At 48.2% G+C, this 26,584-nt stretch overlaps 2 protein-coding genes across 2 annotated transcripts; one reads left to right on the top strand and one right to left on the bottom strand.

Moving 5' to 3' along the window:
* Nucleotides 1-1,135: 1,135 nt before the first annotated feature.
* Nucleotides 1,136-15,911, bottom strand: GSTK1 (glutathione S-transferase kappa 1). Its single transcript, XM_077345851.1, has 8 exons — nucleotides 15,689-15,911; nucleotides 14,252-14,333; nucleotides 12,699-12,827; nucleotides 11,049-11,149; nucleotides 8,242-8,277; nucleotides 5,485-5,601; nucleotides 4,241-4,334; nucleotides 1,136-3,110 (listed from the first exon to the last, which is right to left on the bottom strand). Exons 1-8 carry the CDS (start codon nucleotides 15,779-15,781, stop codon nucleotides 3,067-3,069), a joined length of 696 nt encoding a protein of 231 aa, XP_077201966.1. The 5' UTR covers nucleotides 15,782-15,911; the 3' UTR covers nucleotides 1,136-3,066.
* A 9,698-nt stretch (nucleotides 15,912-25,609) lies between these two features.
* LOC143841957 (taste receptor type 2 member 8-like) lies at nucleotides 25,610-26,584 on the top strand. Its single transcript, XM_077346507.1, has one exon. It carries the CDS (start codon nucleotides 25,610-25,612, stop codon nucleotides 26,582-26,584), a length of 975 nt encoding a protein of 324 aa, XP_077202622.1.

Below are 26,584 nucleotides of genomic sequence, written 5' to 3'. Positions count from 1 at the left end.
GTAAGAGTTGAATCAATTCAGGAAACCCAAATCGTGCCAAACCCTATGCATAAACCAAAGGGTGAAATTCAACAGGCCCTGAAGACATTTTGTTCCTTTGCGTGCTTAGCTACCGTGCAGAGAATTTAATGCCTGGTGCATCCCTGGAGAAATAGCTGCTTGCTAGCCTCCCCCCCCCACCTTTCTTGGGGCTCCCCTTTACAACAAGTGTGTATGAGATAGTAGAGGTCTATGTGGTACAGAGAACCACTACCAGCACCCAAAGTTGCAAATTAAACAGAAAATGTTTACAAGCTTACTTTTATCCTATCACCAGACTGGGCAAGGGATTCCAAAAGAAATTGTGTGAAAATGCTAATCCTTCTGCCCCTCATTATACATGCCCTATGAGATGTTATTAATATATAAGGTGGGCTCCTCTAGCTTAAAAATGTTACAGACACCTACCAAGTTTCCATTACTTTAAAACTTGCTCCAGCTCTCCAGGTGACTGCATGCCCTATGGTTGCCTTCTCCTTACCGCAATTGACAGCTTTCTCTCTGATGGCCTCCTTGCCAAAAACAGCTTCCTTGTTGCAAGGGCCTTTGATCATTTCAGTTTCTCCACCCACTGACCAGGTTAAGCTGGGTCAAAGAGGCACTTCCTGGGAATCTCCCAAGAATTCCTTCCTGAGGTTATTCCTGGAGCCTGTCTAGTTTGCAAGTCCTCCAACTCTGTTTCCTGCTTAGAGGAAGGCGAGGGAGGGCACAGCATTAATTGCCCCAAGCTAGACCCATCAGCATTCATATGGAGACACACCTGGAGAGCAAGTGGACTGACCCCTCTTTCTAGAGGTGGGAAAAATTGTTAAAAATGCTCATTTCAAACCACAGGGAAAACACATTTCTTCACAGGCAGATGGGCTATTGACCTCACACTTTCAAACATGTGGCCACAAAAGCCCTGAGTTGAATCCAGATTTAAGTTTTCCGCTAACTGGTGGAACTTCCGGTAGGAAGTTCCACCTTCACCTCCTGTTGGGGCCGACTGGACCATCCCAATTGTGTTCCTGGGGACTGCAGAGAAAGGGAGGAAGAGGCAGACTCGTTCTATTCCTCTGGGACCAAAAGTGCTTCCCAGTAACGAAAACCAAGCTTTTGATTCAACACAATCTTTATCGAAGCATTTTCCACCATCTGTGACATCAATCATTCCTTAAGGCAGCTTATATAACAGATAGGAACTGTTCTTCTACTCAGGACCAGAAGGACACTTAGGAATTTGCTTACTCATTTACTAGAGCGCTGATTCCGATTTATTAAATTATGCAGAACTTGAGGCTCACAGGAAGAGGTCGTCCAGAAGAAGGTTCTTCGCAATAAATCTGACTCAGCCATAGTTCAATACAATGATTCTATTTCACATTTTAAAGGTCACATTCCCGAGTAAATGAAAAATGTAGAGGCAGGCAAGGCGAAGGGCAAAAGGTACGTGGACACTCAAAACACGGAGAAGACAGCCTCTTTTGGAAAAATTTGTCAATGCCCTCCGACTCGACCAATCAACTGCACTTCCTGTGAACAGAGCTGGAAGCCAGCGGGCAAAGGAAGATGGGAGTTTCTTGGGTGCCATTCCTCCCTGCCAGTAGAGAGCGTAAAGTGTTGTAGAGAACAGGTGCTTCTCCATCTCCGTCCCTTGTCCAAAATCTCATTAGCAGTGTTCCCTCTAAACCAGGGGCAGTCAACCTGTGGTCCTCCAGATGTCCATGGACTACAATTCCCATGAGCCCCTGCCAGCGAACGCTGGCAGGGGCTCATGGGAATTGTAGTCCATGGACATCTGGAGGACCGCAGGTTGACTACCCCTGCTCTAAACCAGAGGTAGTCAGCGTTCGCTGGCAGGGGCTCATGGGAATTGTAGTCCGTGGACGTCTAGAGGGCCGCAGTTTGACCACCCCTGCTCTAAACTGTGCGTATCAGCGGCTGCTCATGAACACAGGAATCCCCGCTCAGTGGCAATTTGAAGCCGTGCAGGGTCTAACACTGCCCACTGCCCGTTTTAAGATTAGGATGGGAACTGCTCTGCTCGACAGGGGGAAAAAAATTAGAGGGAACATTACTCACTAAGCCAGAAAGATGTCACTGTTGTCTCACCCCACAAGATAAAATGCGTTGCCGATTCCTCGCTTGCTGGCAGGTTCCTGTGACCGATCATTTGCATTTCCTGGTCACAACACGGGCTACTGGCGACTCTCAACTAGCCATGCTCAGGCCGTTGGGAAACATGGAAGACTGGTCAAATGGCAACACACTGAAGCCTCTACATTCATCTTCATATGTCTGCTGGGCCACAGATCCAGAGCTGTGCAACTAACCTATGTGAGTCACACTGCAGTCAGAGGTGGCTCTTGTGCAGCAGAAACTATGCAGGTGCAGGCCCTGAGCTGTCTTGTGACATTCTAGGTTTCGTTATACCTTATGGGGACCATTACAGTATAATGTAATGTAATTCCGGGGGAATTGGGGGGGGGGTAATACTGCTAATTTGGTGTCTCTTCAACATTCCCCCACCATTTCAAAAAGACTGGACCACAGGATCCAGTTCTATAGTCCCCAAAGAAGGTACCAACCTCTATTGCTTTCAATGGGATAAGGGAAAAAGGGCATTTAAAGGGAATGCTGACCTTTTAAATGCCTTTTGCAATCCGTGAATGAATTCCAAAGGCATTTAAAGGGCTTTCTGTACCTTTAAATGTGTTCTGCAAGTGGTGATTTCACCTGGAAGGCATTTAAAGGCCCAGCAATTCCCTTAAAAATCTTCTAATTTTGACTATATGGCTGTCCCAAAAAATCTCAAATATTTTCAATTCAGCACCAATTTGTATCTGACTGAAATAACTGCAAGGTATTTTGCAACTATTTTTTTCAGCTTGGACATACCAAATGCATACCCCTATTCCGGACTGAAGAAAGGGTATGCTTTGTCCATCAATCCTGTGCTGAATCCATGGAAGGTGTAGGATCAAAGCTCCCAAGTTCGTCTTCTTGCTAGGTATAACCCACTGCTGTTCTTCTGATTTCTCATAGTTAGAGCTTGGAAGACACAGGCACTGGTCCCAGCCATTTCTCTCCTGTGAAAACATCAGTCAGATTAAAACACTGATCTGTACAAAAACCTAGCAAGTGGCAGATCAACCTATGGTAGCCTTTTTCAATCTTTTGACCATGGAGTAAGCCCTGAAAATATTCTTCAGCCTTTGAGTAACCCCCGAGGTGATGCCTCTCTGTCACACCCACAGAACTCACATGTTTACAGAGTTTGTGGCATCACTAATAAAATGTTTGTTAATTAAGAAGCTAGTTTCATTTTTGTGTGTGCAGTACTTTGCCTAAGCTAAACAAGGAAGCATTCAACTCAGCTGTCATAAAGCCCACCATGCAAAGCAGCAGTTGTCAGGGGATGTGATCTGTATGATCTGGAGATCACTTATAACTTTGGGAGATCTCCAGGCACCACTAGAAGTTTGGAAATCCTAGAAAGACCCGAGAACATATTTTTCCATGGGTGGAAATGACTGCCAGGGCAAGGGAAAACTTGGAAAGAAAGGAATCCTTGTGCAGGCTGTGGACAGTCCTTGCACTGGATCCAGGTGTAGTAGCTCTTGGCGAGAGATGCTTTGGAAGGTGGACTCTGTGGAAGGTGGACTCTTCTGCTTGAATATCTGAAACCTTTTACTTGCAACAGCTTTCCTCCAGCCTATCTATAATATATCCATATGTAATATAGATAATATATAATTTAGATATCTATATTAATTATAAATCCAAATCTAAACAGCTGTGGAGTAACCCTGGGGTTACTAGTAACCCTGGTTGAGAATGACTGGCCTATGGTTTAAAAAGTAGGTGCTGTCAAGTAGCAACTAATCTACGGCCACTCAGGTTCATGGGGTTTCCAAGGCAAGCAATGTTCAGCAGTGGTTTGCCATTACTCTCCTCTGCATAGCAACCCTGGACTGCTCCAGTGGTCTCCCACCCAGGTACTAACCAGGGCCGACCCTGCTTAGCTTCCAAGCTGTGACAAGATCAGGCCAGTCAGGGCTCTTTCCTCTGCACAGAAGGACCTCCTGGACAAACACAAGTGACTCTACACTTCTGACCAAATACAAACCACGGCTACGGGTTTTCAAGGCCAGAGATGAGCCAAGGTTGTTTGTTATGGCCTGTTCAAGAAGACAACCGCTGCATTAACTGCACTCACCCAAAACATTGGCCAGTAGTTCCAAGCGATCTGAACCGAAGAGAAGTTGAGGCCTGTCGTTCACATGCGCCACGAAAGAGGGCAGCCCAAATGCCTGAAAAAGCAGACACACACTTTGTCTATGTTCCCTGGGGGGAGGTATAATGCAGGGCAGAGGGGATTGTTGCATGTCATCGGGAGGGTGAACTACACAGCCGAATTGCAGCACACAGTTTTGGGGCATCTCCCCCTGCCCCAGAAACTCAGTCTGCTGGAAGGCAGCTCACAGATCATCTGCCCAGACTATCTGCTGTGGTTGCCCATCCTGCATTTCTGTGGCCTTGGATTCTTCTCTAGAAAGAAAAGCAAATATACTGGGCAGGTTTTCCTGCTATGTTGTGCTAGGAATCTCGGAACTGGAATCGATAACTTCCTTGTGCTTCCATATTGGTGGAAAGTGTTTTGGAAGCCTCTTGGCTCATCTGCACAGAATGAGAGAGAATCAGAACCAAGAACCCAGGGAAGGCTTGGCGGCTGTCCTGCCTCTGGACAGATCCAGCCCAATGGAAAAATGGTCTGGGAGAACCTTGTTCGATTCCCCCGTCTCTCTTCCATGCTTGCTGCGTGACCTTGGGCCAGTCACACGCTCTCATCCTAATCTACCCCACAGGGTTGTTGTGAGGATAACTTGGAGAGGAAGTAGGGGTATGCCACTCTGGGCTCCCGCTGGGAAGCAAAGGGGGGGTATAAGTAAAGCCAATGAAATGATTTGTTCCCTGTGCCACCAGAAAGATGGTTTGTATGGAGCTGAAAGAGCCACCAATCAGAAACTTCCATTTAGTCACAGGCCAACTTAAATCCACTTCTTTTAAATGAACAGTTGCTAGAAATTAAATGTTATGATTATGATTAAGAAAGGGGGGGTATAAGTAAAGCCAATGGAATCATTTGTTGCTTGTGCCATCAAAATAATGTCTGAAGGAGCCACCAATCAGAAACGGTCATTTTGTCACATGCTAGCTTAAAGGCCCTTCCTTTAAAGGAAGATGGAGTTCCTAATTCAGGGCACTGAAAGCAGAATGGCAGAAAGACACATTGTGTGGCTTGTGATCATGCAAAGAGAACCCCCAGGGGGAAGCTTTGTTGGGGGGACTGTTGCTGGGGGCTCTCAGCAGCCCTCACTTAAGGTCTAGCACTTGATTTCTTCCAGAGGCCTCCTTGAGAAAGAAAAGGGATCTGTCCTCAAAGTGGTGCTGGCCTCTCACCCCATATTTCAGTGCTTCATCTGTGGTGGTTTTCAGGCGATTCTTCACTTCAGGTGAGGTGCTCATTTCTAGGAGCATCTTGGCTTGCTCCGAGGGCATACCTGCTTGCTCTGCTGCCTGAAAGAGATGAACACGGCATCACACAAAAGGCAGATTCGGTACCATTTAATGGATTAGAGTCCACAACAGGACATTCCCTGGCCAACTTTGGAAGTTGTATCATACAAGAGTATAAGAAGGACGGTCTAATAACTAAACCAAACAGAGAAACAGACCTATCAACTGGCAATATGACAAATATATTCATAAAAGAAAGAAAAACGTCCTATTTTTGTAGTTTTCCTTGTTTCTTTATTCTTTAGGACTTCTGTCAAAACGGAATCCAGGTAATATCCATTTTCAGTGAGATTCTTTCATCAGCGACAAGTCCTTATATATATAAATGGTATAATACTGGCCACAGGCTCACATAGGTATGGGGATACGGGTCTGTATTGACACGTTCACTTTGGAAGTTGCCCTGCATGGCTTCAAGGGCACTGATTCCCGCTGATACTTGCCCTCTCTGGAGGATGAGGATAAGTCTCTCTCTGAGCCTTGCTAACTGGCAATGGGAGGGACTGGAGCTTTTCCAGGTGAGGGAGAGCAGAGGGGCAGTCTGGCTTGGTCAGATACAAGGTCCATCTGGTTCCGCTACCGGCAAGGGCCAAGGTATCCCAGAGGCCCAAACAGAGTAGCTGCCTCAAGAAATGGATATTCAGATGCACACAAGTCTCCAACTATGGAGCTTCTATTTCGCCATCATGGTCAAGAAGCTGCTGATAGGCCTATTCTCCCCTATGAATTTGTCTAATTCCCCCTTTGTCCAAATTGACCCAGTGGCCAAAACCCAGGTGCTATCAGGAGGCCCACCAGCAACCCCCACAAACGCCTAGAATATAGAGCATCCCTTCCCCAGACAGAATGTTCCATCTATAGCTTGTGGCTAACGGCCACTGATGGACCTGTGCTCCATAAAAGAACATAAGAGAAGCCATGTTGGATCAGGCCATGGCCCAAACCCACGTGCCATCAGGAGGATCAACAGCAGGGCTAGAACTCCAGAAGCCCTCCCACTGTTGGCCCACCAAGCACCAAGAACACAGAGCATCCCTTCCCCAGACAGAGTGTCCCATCTATGCCTCGTGGCTAATAGCTACGGATGGAACTCTGCTCCATGTCAGAGAAGCCAGTGTCCCATATAGTTCAACACTTTGTAGCCCAAGCCCAGGTGCCAACAGAAAGCCCACCAGTGGGACCAGAACTCCAGAAGCCCTTCCACTGTGCGCCCCCCAGCACACACTGAACTACAGACCTTCCCTCACACAACATACAATGTACAAGACACTGAAGACATGTCCTTCTGGGGACATTCTGAATATCTGGGCACCAATCTCGTTCTCTGGATTGTACGGTAGAGGCTGTGGCCTCTAGCCTAGGCCAGTGAGCTTCAGGCAATGATTCAGGATCTTAAGTTGGATAACAGAACCCTGTTGAGTCCTCAAAGAGTTGCCATTTTGTTTGCTGCTTCCAAGACTCTGGTCCTCAGCTTGCTCCTCTCTGTGGTACATTTCCTAGCTTGTGCTTCCTGTCCCCAGCTGTCAATTCTGCCCATCGTTTTGGGCTGGACACCAGTGAAGTCCTGACTCTAGTTCCCCTTCTTCCAGTCACATGACCACACACAATTTCCTGTCACATACTTCCTAGGGCCTGGAAAATTTGAAGCTCACTGGCTTAGCCTAGTACACAAGGGATGTGTTGTGCTGTTCTCTCTCAGATATATTATTTTTTTAATGGAAGAATCCCCTAGACCAGGGGTAGTCAACCTGTGGTCCTCCAAAGGTTCATGGACTACAAGTCCCATGAGCCCCTACCAGCATTTGCTGCCAGGGGCTCATGGGAATTGTAGTCCATGAACCTCTGGAGGACCACAGGTTGACTACCCCTGCCCTAAACCTTAGGGAATCCACAACAAGAAAGTAGGAAAGAAAATGAAAACGCACATTTTTTCTCCCACTCCTCTCTCCAACACACTCAGGAGAGCTGGGGAATGAGAGGAGGACAGACTGATGGAAGATCTCAAAAGAAAATAAATGCCTATTTTTATAGCCTGCCTTTACTGAGATATCAATAAAAATGTAATATAAAATAATATATAATATTCAATAAAACACTTTGTATTTCAGTAGCCCCCAACTAGTTTAAGCTGGGGGAAGGGAGGTCAAATCCTTGAGGGGGGGAGATCTTCCCTCAGTTTTCCATAGTGAGATCAGCACTTCTTGAGGGTCCATTAAGGCCTCGACCATAAGGCCTGGTGGAACAGCAGTCTTGCAGGCCCTGCAAAACTGGTTAAGGTCTTGCAGGGCCTAATCTCTTTCAGCAGAGGATTCCACCAAGCTGGGGCCAAGGCTAAAAAGGCCCTGACCCTGGTTGAAGCTAATCTCACCATCTTTGGGCTGGGCATCCTAGGCAAGTTTTGGTCAGAAGATCTTAATACCTTTTTTTTTTGGGGGGGGGGGGTTGTAGTGGAAAAGATGATCCTGTAGACATGCTGGTTCCAGGCCCTTTAGGGCTTTAAAGGTTTATACCAAACCCTCAAACCATCCGACAACCATCACGTGGCCGGACTCTGTCCCCACCAGGACTCCACTGCCCCCCCTTCATAGGTTGACAGCAACACAGTGCCAAAACAGGGGCAAGAAAGGAAAAGGTACTTACTGTCAAGATACTCTCTGGTTGGACAATATCTTCATCCTGGAGAAGAGAAGGAGACCGGTTGTAAAGACTTCATGAGCAAGGAACTTATTGGGGGAAAGTTAACCGCTTGTAAAGACTTCATGAGCAAGGAACTTATTGGGGGAAAGTTAACCCTTTCAAAAGCACTGACCGCTTTAAAAAGCTGTAACGGAGACCTTTCACTTAACCGATGCCAAGGATACCATATGAAAAAATCCTATTACCCTAAGTTTCCATGACTGAAGAGGAATCAAAGGAAAAGGGGAGGCAGTCCTACCCAGGACAGTCCGGAATCGGGGGCTCCAGAGGGCTATTGCTGGTACCCTTTTAATTTTAGCATTTCACATGCTCTGGACCCACACGGCTGGTGCTAAAGTAGACAGAGCACAACCCATGCGTAGGCTTTTAAATTATTCCCACCTTTTAAACTGGTCCCATAAGGGTCCCTGGAATATCAGGCTGATCTGCAACCAGTTATCAGGTGATTTTAGTTACATCCATGCTGTGAAAAGCTTCCATCCTTTATTTCCACATACAAAGGCCAAACGACATATTACAGCAACTACAGGGAAGAGGCCCTTAATTTGTTTTTTTAAGTCGAGCCCATACAGCAGGGGTAGTCAAACTGCGGCCCTCCAGATGTCCATGGACTACAATTCCCACGAGCCCCTGCCAGCATTCGCTGGCAGGGGCTCGTGGGAATTGTAGTCCATGGACATCTGGAGGGCCGCAGTTTGACTACCCCTGCCATACAGGCTCAAAACGACAACTTTGGAGGGGGAAGGCAGGGCCCCTGTCATTTTCCTATGTGAAACCTGCTCTGGGGGAGGGCGGGGGGAGTTATTTTCACAATTGTGCTGCTCCACATGTACAACACTTTCCATGTGGATCAGTAGAATCAGGGAGATAATTCTGCCCAGCATGGTTTTGGCACAGGAAAAGAGTGGGAGGAAAGGCAGTTCTTCTTCCCCCTCCGGCACAATTCTGAGTCTGTTTACACACAATACTGCCTTATACAGAATCTGCACGGTGCAGTGGTTAGGAGCGCTGACTTGCCCGGTTTGATTCCCCACTCCTCCATCCACATGCAGCCAGCTGGGTGACCTGTGGTGAGTCACAGCCCTGATAGGGCTGTTCTGACCAAGCAGTCCTGTCAGAGCTCTCTCATGCTCACCTACCTGTTGTGGGAAGAGAACGGGAAGGCGATTGTAAGCCACTTTGAGATTCCTTCAGGCAGTGAAAAGCAGGGTATCAAAACCAACTCTTTTTCTTCCATCAAGGTCACTAATCTTTAAAATAGATTTTTTTTTCATTTTAAAAGAATATAAAAACAGAAAAGGATTATATATATATATTCCCATTTCCTCCTCACCAGATTAAAAAATAATATTTAACAATAGTTAATTGCCAATAGTTCCTACTTAAAAAATATTTAGCTAATCTACTTTCCCATTACATTATTAATTTTCATAATTACTTCTTATTCCACATTGCACATCTTATTGACACTACATATTCAGTATACTGATATTTAGCTATATTCATTATAATAATTAATTAGTTTATAATTAAATATTTTTATACTACAATCTGAAGCGGAAATGCATTACAGAACACATTAAAGAAGTCATGATAAAAACTTTAAAAATACCTTATCATTCAACTGCCAATTTTTAAATAGAATCATATACCATTTTAAATGTTCTCATTCTCTGCCTTTATAAGAAACTCTTCATCCATCCTCAGCTTTTAAAGCTGATCTAGTTTTCAAATAGGACGTTAATTTCAATATTACAGCACATCTGGCCAATCTGTTATTCTAAGTTTGGGAATTTCGATATTGTTTACCTAGAGTAGCAGCAAATCTCCAGGGTCTTTCAGAGCACCTGTTGCCTAGTCCTTTACATCAGGTTGCTGGCAGGGGCTCATGGGAATTGTAGTCCATGAACATCTGGAGGACCACAGGTTGACTACCCCCTGCTTTACATTGTAGCTCTCCCTGGCCAACCAATTTCAGCACAGCTCCTCTGTGAGGGCGGTCAGCCTCTATTAAAGGGGCAGGACATTTTCTCCTGGCCACTTGGCTATGAAGAAGAGCTGGTGTTCACACCCAGCTTTTCACCACCCAAAGAAGTCTCAAAGCAGCTCACAATTGCCTTGCCCTTCCTCTCCCCACAACAGACACCCTGCGAGGGAGGTGGCTGAAGGAGCTCTGACAGGATTGCTTTGCGAGAATAGCTCTAACACAGCGGTTCTCAACCTTATCTTTTGCACAACTGAGGTGGCGTGGAGGCAGCCTTTGCCATGGCTCCGCCTCCTCCGCCAGCCACCTGCCACTGCTGCCTGCCGCCACTGCGGGCTACCTGGCGGCCCTGGGGAAGGTGCCAAGTGACCCCAAATGGGGTCGTAACCCCAAGGTTGAGAACCACTCAACAGGACTGTGAGTAGCCCGAGGTCACCCAGTTGGCTGTATGTGGAGGAACAGGGAATCAGCCCCAGTTTACCAGATTAGAGGCCACCACCAAGCTGGCAGATACCTTGAACTGCCAGGTCCTTCTCCAACTTCCTTTTTTCTTACGCATCTTGAAGTGGGCAGTTAACCGAGGAAGTTTAAGAAAGCCTCGGGTGGCCATAAATTTACCCTACTTGGCTGCATTTCGCTTGAGGGATCAAACGTCGGGCAAACCTGGCCGAGGCCGTTTCAGGTTTCTTGCCCGAGCCTCCTGAGAACTTAAGAGCGGGGGCATAGAAGCATCCCGGCAGAAGCCCTGATCCGAAGAATTACTCACTCGACTCCAAATGCGCATCCAAAGTTCTCTAGAAACCGACTCCAGGAACTGCGGCTGTGCCATGTCCACAGCACTAACAAAGCGCATGGCCGGCAGACTGCCTGTGTACGATTGATGGAGAGAGAAAAACATACACCGGGTCAGAGACTCTGCATGAGCGTGAAATGCAAAAGGCGATCCTGAAGTAGGTCCTGGGAGAGCAGGGTTTACATCCCCACACTGACTTGGAAGCCTGCTGGGTAAGCCTGGCCAGCCACATTCTCCCTCTGCCTAAACTACTTCACAGGGTTGTTGTGAAGGTAAAGCAGAGGAAGGGAGAGAGCCAGGAAGGCCTCCCCGAGCTCCTTGGCAAGGTAACATGTGCTATGTTCACACAACAGGCAGTCAAGTTTCTGGGAGGTTGTTTAAGAGGGCTTTTCATCAAAGAGTTCTTTTTGAAAGAGACGACTAAAAAAAGAGAACGCAGATCTCAAAAATATACATGTTGCCAGATTCAGGGAAATGGCACTCAACCCTAGCCAAAAAGGCTCCTCTATTCAAAATTAACCATAAAGGAAAACCACTCAAAAAGGAGGTCTGCTCCAAAATCCACTCAGTGTCTTGGGTCAGCCAGGACTCAGAGGAGGAAGGGGCCAGCATCCTCAGACCAGAGGCAGCAGAAGTAAACAAACAAGCATGCCAAGAGTTGGTCACCTCCTTCCCCCCAGCTCTGATCCTCCAGAATCTCCTGGACCATTAGAAAGGAAGAGACAGAGGCTTAGAGCAGAGCTGCAGGCTAAAAAGAAAAGTGCTTGCCTCATGGCTAGACGTCAGCTACCTGCTGAGAACCATGATAATTCATCGCAGGATTCAGTCTAAACAGCTGGCATTTTACTATTTGCCATCCTTCCGCAGGGCCTGCAAAACAGAGCTCTTCCGCTAGGCTTATGGTTGAAGCCGGCAATCCCCCTTTTTAGATCGGGCCCCCCCTCTACATTTACATCAGTGGGGTGGGTTGGGTGGGCAGGGTATTGTTTTAGGTGTTTTATGTATTAGGGATTTTATGGGGGGTTTACATGTTGTTACCTGCCGTGAGCCTCAGGGAAGCAGCGGGCTAGAAATATTACAACAACTACAACTAAAACTACTACAACTACAGCAACTACTACAGCTACTACTACAACTACACATCTCAAGGGACTCTGTGGAGCATGGACACAAAGTATGCTGACACTTCTGTGGCTGAAGACCTTAACCTCTTAAGCCTGGACTACTGCGCCTTGACTGATTTCTGGATTCTTCTGCCAAAGTAACATTCTTTTAAAAATCTGCCAATCAATCTCCAGCGATCAATCAAAAGCCCATCTGGGTAAAAACCCTACCTAGACCCACCCACTTTCTAACAATTGGGAATGCTACAAAAAGCATTGCTGGGCACCATGTTGGAGACCCGTGGGCTAATAACTTTAAAACACAGGTAGAGGTAGACACATGAAGCTACCTCCTACTGGTCCTGCCAAGGTCAGTGTCACAAACTCTGACTGGCAGAATCTCTCCAGAGTCTCAGGTAGATTTCCTACCCATCACCTGCTGCCTGGTAATTTTAATCGGAAATGCCAGGAACGAGACCACAATCATTTTTCAGGAGTTTAGGTGGCTTCAGTTGCTTACCCTTTTTGATAACCGTCTCAAAGAAATCCTTGGGGGAATGCAGAGGCACTTGGTAGAATTTTGCCATCCGGGGAAGGTCGTTACTCATGTACATGGCTCTCTTGGGGAGCATTGCCGGAGGCTGGTTACCTGTTGAGAAGGACACCACGTTACAGGAGAAGAAGAAGAATCCACACTGGGGCATCCACTTCTCATTCTCCCACCAAGACAGGAGGCCGAATCAGCCTGCGTCTTACCTCATGGGGTAGCTCCCAAGCACAGGGCAGTAAAGGCATCTTCCCGAGAGACCCAAAATTCTGACAGTCTTTCTAATTTTGTCTTCATGGAGACCCGAAATTGCGACAGTCTTTCTGATCACCTTCCCAATCTCATCCATGTATTTTAAGAAGAGTTGGTTTTTATACCCGGCTTTTCACTGCCCGAAGGAGTCTCAAAGCTCCCCACAACAGGCAACTCATGAGGCAGGTGGGGCTGAGAGAGGTCCTGACAAGACGGCTCTGTGAGAACAGCTCCTAACAGGGCTGTGACTGGCCCAAGGTCGCCCAGCTGGCTGCACGTGGAGGAGCAGGGAATCAAACATGGCTCTCTAGACTAGAAGCCACCGCTCTTAACCACAACACCAAGAAAATAAGAAGATCTCTGCTGGATCTCCATCTAGTCACACAGTGAGCAATCAGTTCCTCTGGAGGGCCGGCAACAGGGAATGGAGGCTGAGGCCTTCCCCTGATGAAGCTGCCTCTCAGCAGGTTTATGGCAGCTTCTCTCCTTGGGCTGTCTTGCAAAGGAAGAATATTATTTAAATTTAAAACAGAAAAGTGGTGACTAAGGGGTGGGCCGTGACAGAGGTTCATATGCATGGGGTGCAGCGAGTTGACAACATTTTTCTCCCTCTACCAAAATACTGGAAACCAATGGGCAGTAGGTTCAGAACAGATAAAAGGAAGTGCTACTTTACCCTGGTAATGTGGAATTCTCTGACAGAGGATGTAGTGAGGGCCACAGGCATAGAGGACTTTAAAAATGGATTGGATCGATTCATGAAGGATAGGACTATCTGTGGCTACTAGCTAGGATAACTAGAACGAACCTCCATATTCAGATACGTTAAGCTTCTGAATCTCAGAGCCAGGCAGTAACATCAGGGGAAGGCCTCTATGCCCGGCCTCCCTGGTTGGCCTTCCGAAGGATCTGGCTGGCCTTGGTATGAGGCAGGATGCTGGACTAGATGGACCACTGGTCTGATCCAGCAGGGCTCTTCTTATGTTATTGTGACCTGTTGTTTGACCTCCAGAGGAACTGGTTGGCCACTGTGTGAGACAGGAGGCTGGACTAGATGGACACTGGTTGGATCCAGCCGGATTCTTCTTACGTTCTTAGCAGCAGTCTTCTCGTGAGGAAACATGACCCGTGTGAAATCCTTCTCCCAACACTTGCAGCCTACACCATGCTTCAAAAACCAGAGGTTTAGGATCACTCCCCAGTACAATCTTTTGTCAGATAAGCACTGCTGCACAAGGCCCCTATGAATCAATCCTATACTACTTGGCACCTACCAGACTCCTTCATGATCCCACCAAGGAAAGAAGGCCGCAAGCGCAGCTCGATGTTCCAGATGGTCCGGTACCGGCATAGAACCTACAACAGAGAGAACAGGGAAATACACTGGCTAGCAGTAGGCCGCTGCCCCCCCCCCAAATGGCTATCAGAGAACAGAAAGCAAATTCCTGCAAAGCAAATGTCAATAGCAAAGCTGATCTTTGGACTAACGCAGGGGTAGTCCAACTGCGGCTCTCCAGATGACCGTGGACTACAATTCCCATGAGCCCCTGCCAGCACATGCTGGCAGGGGCTCATGGGAATTGTAGTCCATGGACATCTGGAGGGCCGCAGTTGGACTACCCCTGGACTAACGGGTTTGCCAGGGGAGCAGCTGACTTCCCTGGATGCTAAATGTGAATTGAGGCAGCACAGATACATACATACTTTGGGCTGTGATCCACCCAAGTTAGCACAGCCCAGAATGGCAGGAAAGGAGAGAGGAAAATTTTCAGCAGCATGCATTCACCCTTGGCCACCGGTGTGAACATCTGTTGGAATCAGGCAATGTGGAGATGGACCATCAGATCCTTGCCAAAAGAGAGGAGGTTGGATGGTCCCTTTGCATTCCAACTTTGCACAGCTTTCAGCTGGGTGCCTGGGAACTGTCCCCCATAAAATTTCCATAACCAATACCTATACCCTAAACTTCAGGCCACCAAGATGCCTGCTAGTGTGCATCTCCTAGGCATGGGTTGGCTTGCTCTACTGGTTGTTGTTGTTTTGCACTAAGAGAAACATCCCCAAATGAAACTCCTCCAGGAGAAAAATCAGAACAAGCCAAGATCATAGCAGGGAAAAAACCCAGAGATTGGAACAAGCGCACCCTCCCCAAATAAAGATATGCTAGCCAAGAGCAGGCAATTAAATCACCAGTTCTAGATGTTTGGCATGGCAGAGGTACAGATAAAATGTCAATGCCTAAAACAAAGGTATTTGAGCAACGCAAACAAACCTGGGGGAGAGCTGGCCTACTGATTTAGAAAGGAGACAGACAAAGAGCAAAAGCATGTCTAAAGCTCAAAGAGCAAAGTACACATGTGGCAAAAGAAACGAAAAGCACCACGGCTCACTCAGGATCACGCAAAACGAAGCATGCCTCAAAGAAGGAATATAAGAGAATCTCTCAAAGACATCCTGCCCCACAAACGTTTACGCCGAAGCATTGCAAAGTTTCAAACCCAACAAATGACAAAGTCCAAAACCAGGGGGAGGCGACGGGGGACTCTCTCTCGGGGGACTTTGCTCAGAGCGGCCAGCAAGGGCGAAGTGGAGCCGCAGTGCACGTCCCACGACCCACCAATCCTACTACAGAGTTACTCCCCCGTCCCCTCCGCCGACCCCTGAACAACGCGAAAGGTCCGCCCGCCTGCCCGCCGCGCCATTGCTCTGACCTCAAACCCGAGCCAGGAGTAAGGCGACACCACGTCGTAGAACAAGTCCACCAGGGTCTTGCTGCCCTGAGCTCCTGCGCGGACCGCCGCCATCCGCCTTTCCTGCCGGGCGCGCCGAAGCTGCAAAGACGGACGCGGGACGAGCGGGCGTGCAGCGCAAGGAACGAGAGCCACGGCCGCCTCCGCCTCCTCCTCCAGCCCCAGTTCCGCTTCTGCCCAGGCGCCGCGTCATATGGGGAGCCCCACCTCCGAGCGAGCTCTGCTGCCCCCTCGCGGCAAAGCGCGGCCAGGAAGGATTGGAGCCAGGGCTTTCGGAAAGAGAACTTGGGCAGCACCCGAAAGCTGGCAGCTGGGTCGGGAATTACCTGGAGCCTTTGGGGGTGGGGCTGGGGCGGGAAGGGAGCTCAGTGGGGGGTCGGCTGTTATGGAATTCCCCCTCCAAAGCAGTCATTTCATCCGGGGAAATGTCGCCTGGAGATGAGTTGAAATGCCAGGGGATCCCCAGGTCCCACCTGGAGGCTGGCATCCCTACAGACTTGAATCAAACTTCGTTGGTCTTAAAGGTACCATTGGACTCAGGGGACCAGATTGTCCCACTTTTGGAGGGACATCTGGGGGCACATGGCAAATTGTAAGGTAAAGGTATCCCCTGTGCAAGCACCGGGTCATGTCTGACCCTTGGGGTGACGCCCTCTAGTGTTTTCATGGCAGACTCAATACAGGGTGGTCAGCCAGTGCCTTCCCCAGTCATTACCGTTTACCCCCCCCAGCAAGCTGGGTACTCATTTTACCAACCTCAGAAGGATGGAAGGCTGAGTCAACCTTGAGCCGGCTGCTGGGATTGAACTCCCAGCCTCATGGGCAGAGCTTTCAGGCTGCATGTCTGCTGCCTTACCACTCTGCGCCACAAGAGGCAAATTGTACTTATGTTGAATTTAAAAATATATATTACAATGCTATTTTTGCATTCTATGCATTCTATGAAACTTTTTGTTGCACCATATAGACCAAATTTTTAATCAAGAACCCCCCCCCCCCCCGGTCAATGGTGTCCCGCTTTACCAATGTTAAAATTCGGTCACCTTACATTGGACTCAATATTTGTTGTGGAGGGTTTCCCCCTTTTTTTTCTGTGGGCATCAGAGCCTCCGCTCTTGCATACCCAGTTGAATGACATCAAGTTGTATTTTGCTGCCTGGGGACTGGAGTCTTAACTTTGCCTCCCGTCTTAACAGTAGATTCAGGTGGGTTGCTGTGCATCCCCGGTGTAAAGTAAAGCATGTGTAAAGTGCCTTCAAGTCACAATTGACTTGAAGGCAAGGGAGAAGGAGAGGTGGTCGCCACCGCCTTCTTCTCCAGAGCCTTCCTTAGTGGTCTCCCAAGAACTGATCCTGCTTAATATCCAAGATCTGGGATGATCTTAGCACGCTGAATCTCACAATTTAGTATCATCGTGATTTAGGGCACGGGTAGTCAACCTGTGGTCCTCCAGATGTTAGTGGACTACAATTCCCATGAGCGCTTGCCAGCTAACGCTGGCAGGGGCTCATGGGAATTGTAGTCCATGAACTTCTGGAGGACCACAGGTTGACTACCCCTGATTTAGGCCATCCCCAGCAAAGGTCTTTCAAGGCAAAGGAGATGGAGAGGTAGTTGGCCACGGCCTTCCTCTGCATAGCCCTCCTTGGTGGTCTCCCTTTCCAAGTGCCAACCCTGCTTAGCTTGCAGAGCTGATGTCATCAAGCCGTACCATCCCATGCTTCATCCCACAGTTTGGATTGTGTGTGCAAAGTATCGTCATGATTCATGGCAACCCCAGCAAGGGGCCACTGCCTTCCCCTGCAGAATCTTGCTTGGCCATCCCTCATCCGAGAACTGACCCTACTTAGCTTCTGCAGTCTGTCAAGATCGAGCTATACTGTGCAGCTGTCACTCCAGTGTACGGAAGACCTACCTGAAACCCACCTAAGAAAGCCTGAGGGGGTGGCTGAAATGACAAACGAGGATGTGCAAGACCCGGGTTCAAATCCCTGTGGGGGATCTTGTGCCAGTTTCTCTTCCCCCTGCAGTCTTACAGACCGAATAAGCTCTCGTGGTTTTGTCCGTGACTGATGCTTTACCACCTGGGTTTTAACTTTTAATACAACATCTTATTTATAGCATTTTAACTATACTCCTGTAAACTCAGTGTTGTTAAATATTCTTACAGACTTCCTGCCTAAGGCTGTTGGCAAAATATCTAGGAAATTTTAATATCTCCCCCCACATGCATCCCCCACCCTGTTGCTTTGCCCCTATGTTTAAAATCAAGGTCAGACGCCACTCACCAATGGCTGAGCAGCCCACAGGGCTCTTAGCCTTGATCCTGTACATACATACGTACATCTGTTCCACATGTTTCTGGTAAGGCCTTGGAGGAGGAGCTGGTCTCATGGCTTAAGTGCCACTCAGCGCTTGACGCCCTCTCAGAGAAGCTGTCCCGCCCCTGAGTGGCTTCTCCTCCAACCGGCTTGCCTGTCTGTCCAGAGGCCAGCCAATTGCCTTTCATCCCCCACACCTGACCACCCGCTCCACGTTCCACTTCCCTCTGGAGGCTGCAGATCTCTGCCGCGTGAGAGCTGCCCCTGCCAGTGAGTTCCCTTCCTGGGGACCTGCAGCCTTTCCAGGTCCCGGGGAGAGGAGGAGGCCGTCCGCAGAGTTCTTTCACCCCCCCCCCATCCTAGCGCCCGTTCTATCCCTGAATGCAATGGGCTTGGCCCTTGGTACATACATAAAACCACAGTATTCTACGATGTAGCACCCTGCAGGTGTTTTGAGCAACCACAGAGCTTGGTTTCAAGCAATATTTGGCTGTGGCTAATTTTTGAATATGCCCCACAAAAGCGGGGAATGTTTTTGTTCTAGTTGAATGAGACCCGTGGACATGCAAAGTCTGGAGAGATTCTGTTACAGCATTTCCATCTTTGCATTTGAAGCTTTGTGGCCACGCTCCACCTAGTAAGCAAATTAGCTGGATTTTCATGCACAATGACAACCATTAGCTGACGGCTTTGGGGATCAAATCAGGACTCGGTCTGCAAGGTCTACCAACGATCAGCCCCTGAGTGGAGAGGCTGGGAACGAAGGGTAGGGGGTGGGACAAAACGAAGTCGACCCATGTTTAGCAGAGGCAGGGTTGCTAATGGGGCTGACGGAATAAGTCCTGTCCCTTTAATGGAGGCTTACTGTGCTGAAATGGACCACTGGGATTTGTCATGACATGGAGGTAACTTAAATCCCATCTGGAGGACGGAACAAGAAATTAATGTCCCATTTGTCTTCTATGAAAAGGTAAGGACATCTTTTTCTCCAGGAGTAACCCCACTCCTGTAAAGCCTGACAGCTATCTGATGCGGGAAAAGGCTTCCCTTCCTGGATTGGCCTTGCGTGGGGAGAGGGGAGGTGGTTTGAAACCACTGCCACCCCCTGTATAGCCCACAGCCAACACATGGCTGCTGCATGGCTGAAATGGCTCCAAGCTCTTCCAGCAGTCTCTTTTGAACCCCTCCCCATGTAGGGGGAGCGAAAGGGAGGGTTTAAATGGCTGATAGTTGATTGGTGGGTTATTCAAGCTGTTCAGTTTAAATGGCCAGGGCTCCCGATTTGCTTCACCCCCAAAGATAGGGAAGTGAAAGGGACTGTAGGATGCTTTGGGCTGATCCTGCGCTGAGCAGGGGGTTGGACTAGATGGCCTGTGTGGCCCCTTCCAACTCTATGATTCTGTGACTGTTAGAATGGCTTCCAGCAGTCCCTTCTGCTTCCCTTTAATTGTCTTCCACAGGCGCTCTGCAGTTTCAGAAGGATCTATGGGGGAAACATTTCAGAAGAGTCTATGGGAGAGACAAACTGTTTTTGGCGAGCTCTCTCTCCCCCCTCCCCTTTCTGAAGATCAACTTGCAAAACCAGTACTTATACCAGTATATTGGTACTGAAAATGCTGATGTGTATATATCTGACAATAAAGAAAAGGAATATTGCAGGAAGACAGGGCAATTTTTATAAAAATACACGTGTTTTTCCCCTTCATTGTAAGTCATAGGTCAGGGGAAATTCCTTATTTATTTCCATGATTAATGGCTCACAATTCTCCCTGGGACTCATAACAGATTACACAGAAGAAATCAAGATTATCAACGGGGTGAGACATCCTACAGACAACGCAACTTGAGTGGATTTGTAGAAATCGGGAACAAACCAGAGGCCTAATGAACCGCAAGTATCAAGGGGACATGCTAATCAAAGACAAAAATCACTTAGTTGAAACCCACTTATGGATGGTAGGATTTAAACACATCGGTACAGTCTAAAGTCCCTAGCTCAGGGGTAGTCAAACTGCGGCCCTCCAGATGTCCATGGACTACAATTCCCAGGAGCCCCTGCCAGCATTCGCTGCCAGCGAATGCTGGCAGGGGGCTCCTGGAAATTGTAGTCAATGGACATCTGGAGGGCCGCAGTTTGACTACCCCTGCCCTAGCTCTTGACGAAGAGTGCTTGCACTCGAAAGCTCACACCCTGAGCTATCCCACCTAAGTCTACTGAATTCAATGGGTGCAGGAGGGACTAGCAACCCTGGGCACTTACTAGAGAGTAAATCCCATTGAACTCAGTGAGGCTACTTGTGAGTCAACCAGTATGAGACAGCATTTCAAAAGAAAGCTCATATTCCTATGGAGAAAAACAACTGCATCTCTCTCTAAAAGGAAGTGTGAGCTATAGTGAGAGTCCCAAATGCTGTTGCGATCATTTTTATACATTTGAGAGCCAGCTTGGTGTAGTGGGTAGGAGTGCGGACTTCTAATCTGGCGAGCTGGGTTTGATTCCCCACTCTCCCACATGCAGCCAGCTGGGTGACCTTGGGCTCCCCACAGCACTGATAAAGCAGTTCTGACCGAGCAGTGATATCAGGGCTCTCTCAGCCTCCCCTCCCTCACAGGGTGTCTGTTGTGGGGAGAGGAAAGGGAAGGTGAGTGTAAACTGCTTCAAGACTCCTTTGGGTAGAGAAAAGCAGCATATAAGAACCAATTCTCTTCTTCAGACCAGGGTTCAAAGTGCTTAGGGCAGCATATATGGCTCTTCTGTCCCAATATCGGGGCCAAACCTGGGTTGTGGTGAGGGAGGTTAGGCTGAGTGGTCCAAGTCCCCCCACCGCTTTTTGCAAGTGTCATGTTGTACATTTGAACCACTGCACCACACTGGACCACAGAGATTTCTTCATATCCTTTGAGCATTCAAATAGTCCTTAAAAACTTTTCGCCGAAGTAGTTCTTAATTTGTACGGGAGAAGTGTCTCTTTAACAGCTGGTCACGCAGTACAGCTTCCTGGTGCTGTTAGATGATGTTTTGAAGCCAGGTTTCAGTGTTGGATGAAATTACCTTTTAGCCTAATGATATTCTCTATCAAAAAATGGGATATTTAGCAAAAGTGTCTAAATAAATAATGCCAAAGGATCAAATTTCCAGAGAGGTGTGTGTGTCTTAGGGCCGGTTCAGGTGTACCCCCCATTCTTTCAAAGGGAGAATAGGAACATGAAGTGAGCAGCTGAACAAAACCTTCGGAATTACCCTCCATTTCAGGAAATTCAAAGCCATGGGTGGATATTCTCTACATCTCTTAGTGAGAGAGTTAGTTGTCTCCACCATTGGCACGCTTGTCTGCATTCCGTAGCTCAAGAGAAAAAGCACAGAAAGAGACAGAGTCACACACACGCATGGTATTCCTCTCAGGATGCTTTTCCTCTTCATGAGGCCCTTCTTCTGAGGCACAGAACACGAGAACACGCTTCCCTCAGCTTGGGATTGGAGAATATCAAGATGACGGAGTGTGCTGAAGGATACGAAGACAGGAATACGTTAACAATCAGTTGCTCGAGCTTGTTATACTTGAAAACCAAAATGAGGAAATGGATCATGGCGGCAAATTGTAAAATGTAGAAGAAGAGGGAGAGAAGCAAGGGCTTCATGACGCGGAGGTGGGCCTGTGTGCTGAAGTCCTTGGGGCTGAGGCCGCCCTTCTTCAGATTCCTCGTGTGCCTCCACAGAGAGAGGAGCAAGACGACGGATGCCGTTAAGCAGATGCTGAAGCTGACGGCCGTAAAATAAATCTGAAGAATATTTAAAGCCTGAAAGAGAGCACACTTATCATGGACATCAATAACGCAGTTGCTACCATGAGCATCACCTTGGCTGGTGTTCTCTGGCAGGTCTCCTGTGAGATGGTGGCATTTTTCTTCTTCAAAATACCTCCTGGCGGGATAAATAGTGGAGATTATGAAAACGAGGAGAGAGATGCCAAGGAGTCTGGGCACCAGCACGTCAATTCGTAGCTTCAGCCATGAAAAGAGAGGGTGGGCGAAGCTGGTGACCTTCACACAGTAGAAGACGTTGAGCCAAGTGGCACACCAGAGGCTGGCTGAGTTCAAATAAATCCAGGATGAATTGAATACCTCCTGTTCTGTACTATATCTATAAGTCTCTGGAGAGGTGAGATACCTAAATTGGTGGCTCGTGGAAACTCCCTGCAAAAGAAACCTGGAGAGGCTCAGAGTGGTCAGGAGGAAATCACAGGGGAGCATCTTCTTGCTGCGGAGCCAGCTGTGGCCGCTCACGGCCAGGACAAAACCATTCCCTAACAGGGAAATAAAGGACTCGATTCCAAAAATGATCAGAAGAAAGGCTCCCAGTGCGGAAAACAGATCCGTGTCCATCACTATCACTGTTGGGAGAGAAATATCTAAAATGCAAATGGGACAAGTAAACCTCTCCTGGCTCCTGTGTGATGTTTTGCAGAGAAAACCTTTGCTTTGGGTTCTCTATGAATACCCATAGCGTGTCCTACACAGTGAGAGATGCAAATCTGTGGGAGGATTATGTTACTAGTGATGCAAACAGGTATCGTGTTGTACACATCTGTCCAGGATGTACAACTCCCATTATAAGTTCTGTTTTTGCATAAACGCTCCAATTTAGGGACATTTCCCTTGTCACCAGCATGTCCCAACAGGCTAGCTTATAGCAATTGTGATATTTAAAACCCACACAGGATGCTCTACTGAGGCTGTAACAGGATGAGGAGGGGTCTGGCTACTAAGAGCAGGGGATTCCTCCAGATGTTCATGGACTACAATTCCCATGAGCTCCTGCCAGCGTTTGCTGGCAGGGGCTCATGGGAATTGTACTCCATGGGCATCTGGAGGACCACAGGTTGACTACCCCTGCAGTATAGAGTCATAGAATCATAGAGTTGGAAGGGGCCACATGGGCCATCTAGTCCCACCCGAAAGCATCCAGAATAAGGATCTGTCCAGCCACTACTTGAACAGTGCAAGTCAGGGGGAGCTCAACACTTCCTTCTGCAGTTGATTCCAATGCTGAACTACTCTGACTGTGAAGCCCCCTGCCCCGATATCTAGCTGATATAATTCTCCACGTAGTTTAAACCCCTTACTGTGGGTGCTATCTGCTGCCAACAGGAACCTTTCCCAGCCCCCCTCTAAGTGACAACTTTTAAAATACTTAGAGCGTATTCAACATCCTTTTCTCCAAATCCTCAGCCTTTCCTTATAGGGCTTGGTCCCCAAGCCCCGGATCATTCTAATCACTTTCCTCTGAACCCTCTCAATATTGTCCATATCCCTTTTGAATGCATAGCTGAACATAGTTACGCTTGCTTCTCTCCCACCCCACGCTCCACTCACAGACAATTCATGGCTACGTTTGTGGTACACGGCACATTAACGATCATTGTCCAGTAGTTCAGACCTCATCGGTACCATGTTTTCCCAAACGCTGCCACTGCAGCATCCTTAAACTGTGTATAAAACACTGCTATATAATACCAGGTCGATAGGGTTATCAGACTTCCAAACTTGTGGCCACTATAGATAAAGGCAGTGGGCGGAAACTAGACCAGGGATGGCCAAACTGTGGCTCTCCAGATGTCCATGGACTACTTCTGACAGGGGCTCATGGGAATTGTAGCCCACGGACATCTGGAGATCCACAGCTTGGCCAACCCTGATCCAGACTTTACGTTTTCTGGGCGCCTTCAGGAGGAGCAGCAACAGTACCGGCGCCCCACCACCACCGGCCAAGCCCTTCTGCGACCCCTGCATTTGCTGGCAGGGGCTCATGGGAATTGTAGTCCATGAACATCTGGAGGACCACAGGTTGACTACCCCTGGTGTAAAGCATCCCTTTAAAAAAAAGAAATTGCTAAGCTGGCAGGAAAGGGCAGTGAGAGGGAGAAGAAGAAGAAGAGTTGGTTCTTATATGCCGCTTTTCCCTACCCGAAGGAGTCTCAAAGCGGCTTACAGTCACCTTCCCTTTCCTCCCCCCACAACAGACACCCTGTGGGGTGGGTGAGGCTGAGAGAGCCCTGATATCACTGCCCGGTCAGAACAGTTTTATCAGTGCTGTGGCGAGCCCAAGGTCACCCAGCTGGTTGCATGTGGGGGAGCGCAGAATCGAACCTGGCATGCCAGATTAGAAGTCCACACTCCTAACCACTGCACCAACCTGGCTCTCTCAGAGGGGTGAGGGGAGAGTGGGCAGCCATGGTGAGTGTACCCTCTCCCTACTGAGTGAAGCATATGCAGACTGGGTGAAGGGAAGATGCAGCTAGAGGCAATGACGGTAAAGATTGTGTGGGGTCAAAAGCCTGTTTTCAATAACTGGAAGGTACATTCAGTCCTGTATGAGCTTCTTGTGGCGCAGAGTGGTAAGGCAGCAGAAATGCAGTCTGAAAGCTCTGCCCATGAGGCTGGGAGTTCAATCCCAGCAGCTGGCTCAAGGTTGACTCAGCCTTCCATCCTTCCGAGGTCGGTAAAATGAGTACCCAGCTTGCTGGGGGGTAAACGGTCATGACTGGGGAAGGCACTGGCAAACCACCCCGTATTGAGTCTACCATGAAAATGCTGTGCTTGCACAGGGGATACCTTTACCTTTACCTTTTTACATTCAGTCCCAGGTAAATGGAACTTCTCTACCTCCTTTCCATGCAGTCCCCAGGAGAACCATTTTGGGAGGGGGGGGTGTCACAGGTGAAGGCACGCGAATTCTGATTCCCCTGTCAGAAGTTCCTCCAGTTAACAGAAAATTTAGCATCTATATCAGGGTGGCCGAAATGTGACTCTTCAGATGTCCATGGACTACAATTCCTATGAGCCCCTGCCAGCACTGAGAATAGTAGTCCATGGACATCTAGAGAGCCACAATCTGGCCATCCTTGGTCTAGTTTCAGCCCAGTGCCTTTATCTATTTTGGTCACATGTTTGTAAATGTGAGCCTGATAACCCCATAGGCCTGGTGTTATACAGTAGTGTTGTACACCCAGTTTAAGGATGCTACAATGGCAGCTTTTGGGAAAACGTGGTACTGATGAGGTCTGAACTACTGGACAATGATTGTTAATGTGCCATGTACTACAAGCGTGGCCATGAATTGTCTGAGAGTGGAGCGGGGGGAAGCAAGCATAACCATGTTCAGCCATACAGGCTTTAGTGCATCCTGAAGGACTCAATCCCCTGTTGTTAGTAGCCAGACCCCTCCTCATCCTGTTACAGCTTCAGTAGAGGATCCGAGGTGGATTTTAAATATCACAATTGCTATAGCCATCCTGCTTGGGAAATGGCAGTAACAGGGGAAACGTCCCTAAATTGGAATGTTTATGCAAAACCAGAATTTAAATCCGTACTTGCAAAACCCGGACAGCATCATTAGTAACATAATCCTCCCGCAGATTTGCATCTCTCTCTGTGTAGGACATGGAATGGCTATTCATAGAGAGCCCAAAGCAAAAGTTTGCTTTGCAAAACGTCACAGAACGACCCAGGAAAGCCACGACTGAACTTGTCTTGTTCACATTTTAGAAATTTATCTCAGTCGATGGTAGTGATGGACACTAATCTGTTTTCCACGTTGGGTGCCTTTTTTCTGATTGTTTTTGGAATCGAGTCCATCGTTTGCCTGTTAGGGAATGGATTCGTCCTGGCCGTGAGTGGTCACAGCTGGCTCTGCAGCAAGAAGATGCTCGCCTGTGATTTCCTCTTGACCGCTCTGAGCCTCTCCAGGTTTCTTTTGCAATGGAGTTTCCTGAGCGACCAAATTAGGTATTTCATCTCTTCAGACAATTTTAAAGATAGCGAAGAACACCAGGTATCCATGTTCTTCTGGGTTTATTTGAACACAGCCAGCCTCTGGTGTGCCACTTGGCTCAACGTCTTCTACTGTGTGAAGGTCACCAGCTTCGCCCACCCTCTCTTTTCATGGCTGAAGCTACGAATTGACGTGCTGGTGCCCAGACTCCTTGGCATCTCTCTCCTCGTTTTCATAATCTCCACTATTTATCCAGCCAGGAGGTATTTTGAAGAAGAAAAATGCCACAATTTCACAGGAGACCTGCCAGAGAACACCAGCCAAGGTGATGCTCATGGTAGCAACTATGTTATTGATGTCCATGATAAGTGTGCTCTCTTTCAGGCTTTAAATATTCTCCAGATTTATTTTACGGCCGTCAGCTTCAGCATCTGCTTAACGGCATCCGTTGCCTTGCTCCTCTCCCTGTGGAGGCACACGAGGAATCTGAAGAAGGGCGGCCTCAGCCCCCAGGACTTCAGCACGCAGGCCCACCTCCGCGTCATGAAGCCCTTGCTTCTCTCCCTCTTCTTCTACATTTTACAATTTGCTGCCATGATCCATTTCCTCATTTTGGTTTTCAAGTATAACAAACTCGAGCAACTGATTTCTAACGTATTCCTGTCTTCGTATCCTTCAGCACACTCCGTCATCTTGATAGTCTCCAATCCCAAGCTGAGGGAAGCGTGTTCTCGTGTTCTGTGCCTCAGAAGAAGGGCCTCATGA

This window comes from Paroedura picta, chromosome 7 (genome assembly GCF_049243985.1).
Source record: "Paroedura picta isolate Pp20150507F chromosome 7, Ppicta_v3.0, whole genome shotgun sequence".
Lineage (NCBI taxonomy): Eukaryota > Metazoa > Chordata > Lepidosauria > Squamata > Gekkonidae > Paroedura > Paroedura picta.
This window is presented reverse-complemented; position numbering and strand designations above follow the sequence as displayed.

What these genes read in the sequence shown, in the direction of transcription:
- LOC143841957 (XM_077346507.1), top strand. Translation starts at nt 25,610, where the DNA reads ATGGTAGTGATGGACACTAATCTGTTTTCCACGTTGGGTGCCTTTTTT.
- GSTK1 (XM_077345851.1), bottom strand. Translation starts at nt 15,781, where the DNA reads ATGGCGGCGGTCCGCGCAGGAGCTCAGGGCAGCAAGACCCTGGTGGAC. An exon ending in AACCAGAGAGTATCTTGACA is followed by an intron (nt 5,602 to 8,241) that starts GTAAGTACCTTT and finishes CATCTCTTTCAG; the next exon opens with GCAGCAGAGCAAGCAGGTAT. An exon ending in ACTACTGGCCAATGTTTTGG is followed by an intron (nt 3,111 to 4,240) that starts GTGAGTGCAGTT and finishes ATGTTTTCACAG; the next exon opens with GAGAGAAATGGCTGGGACCA.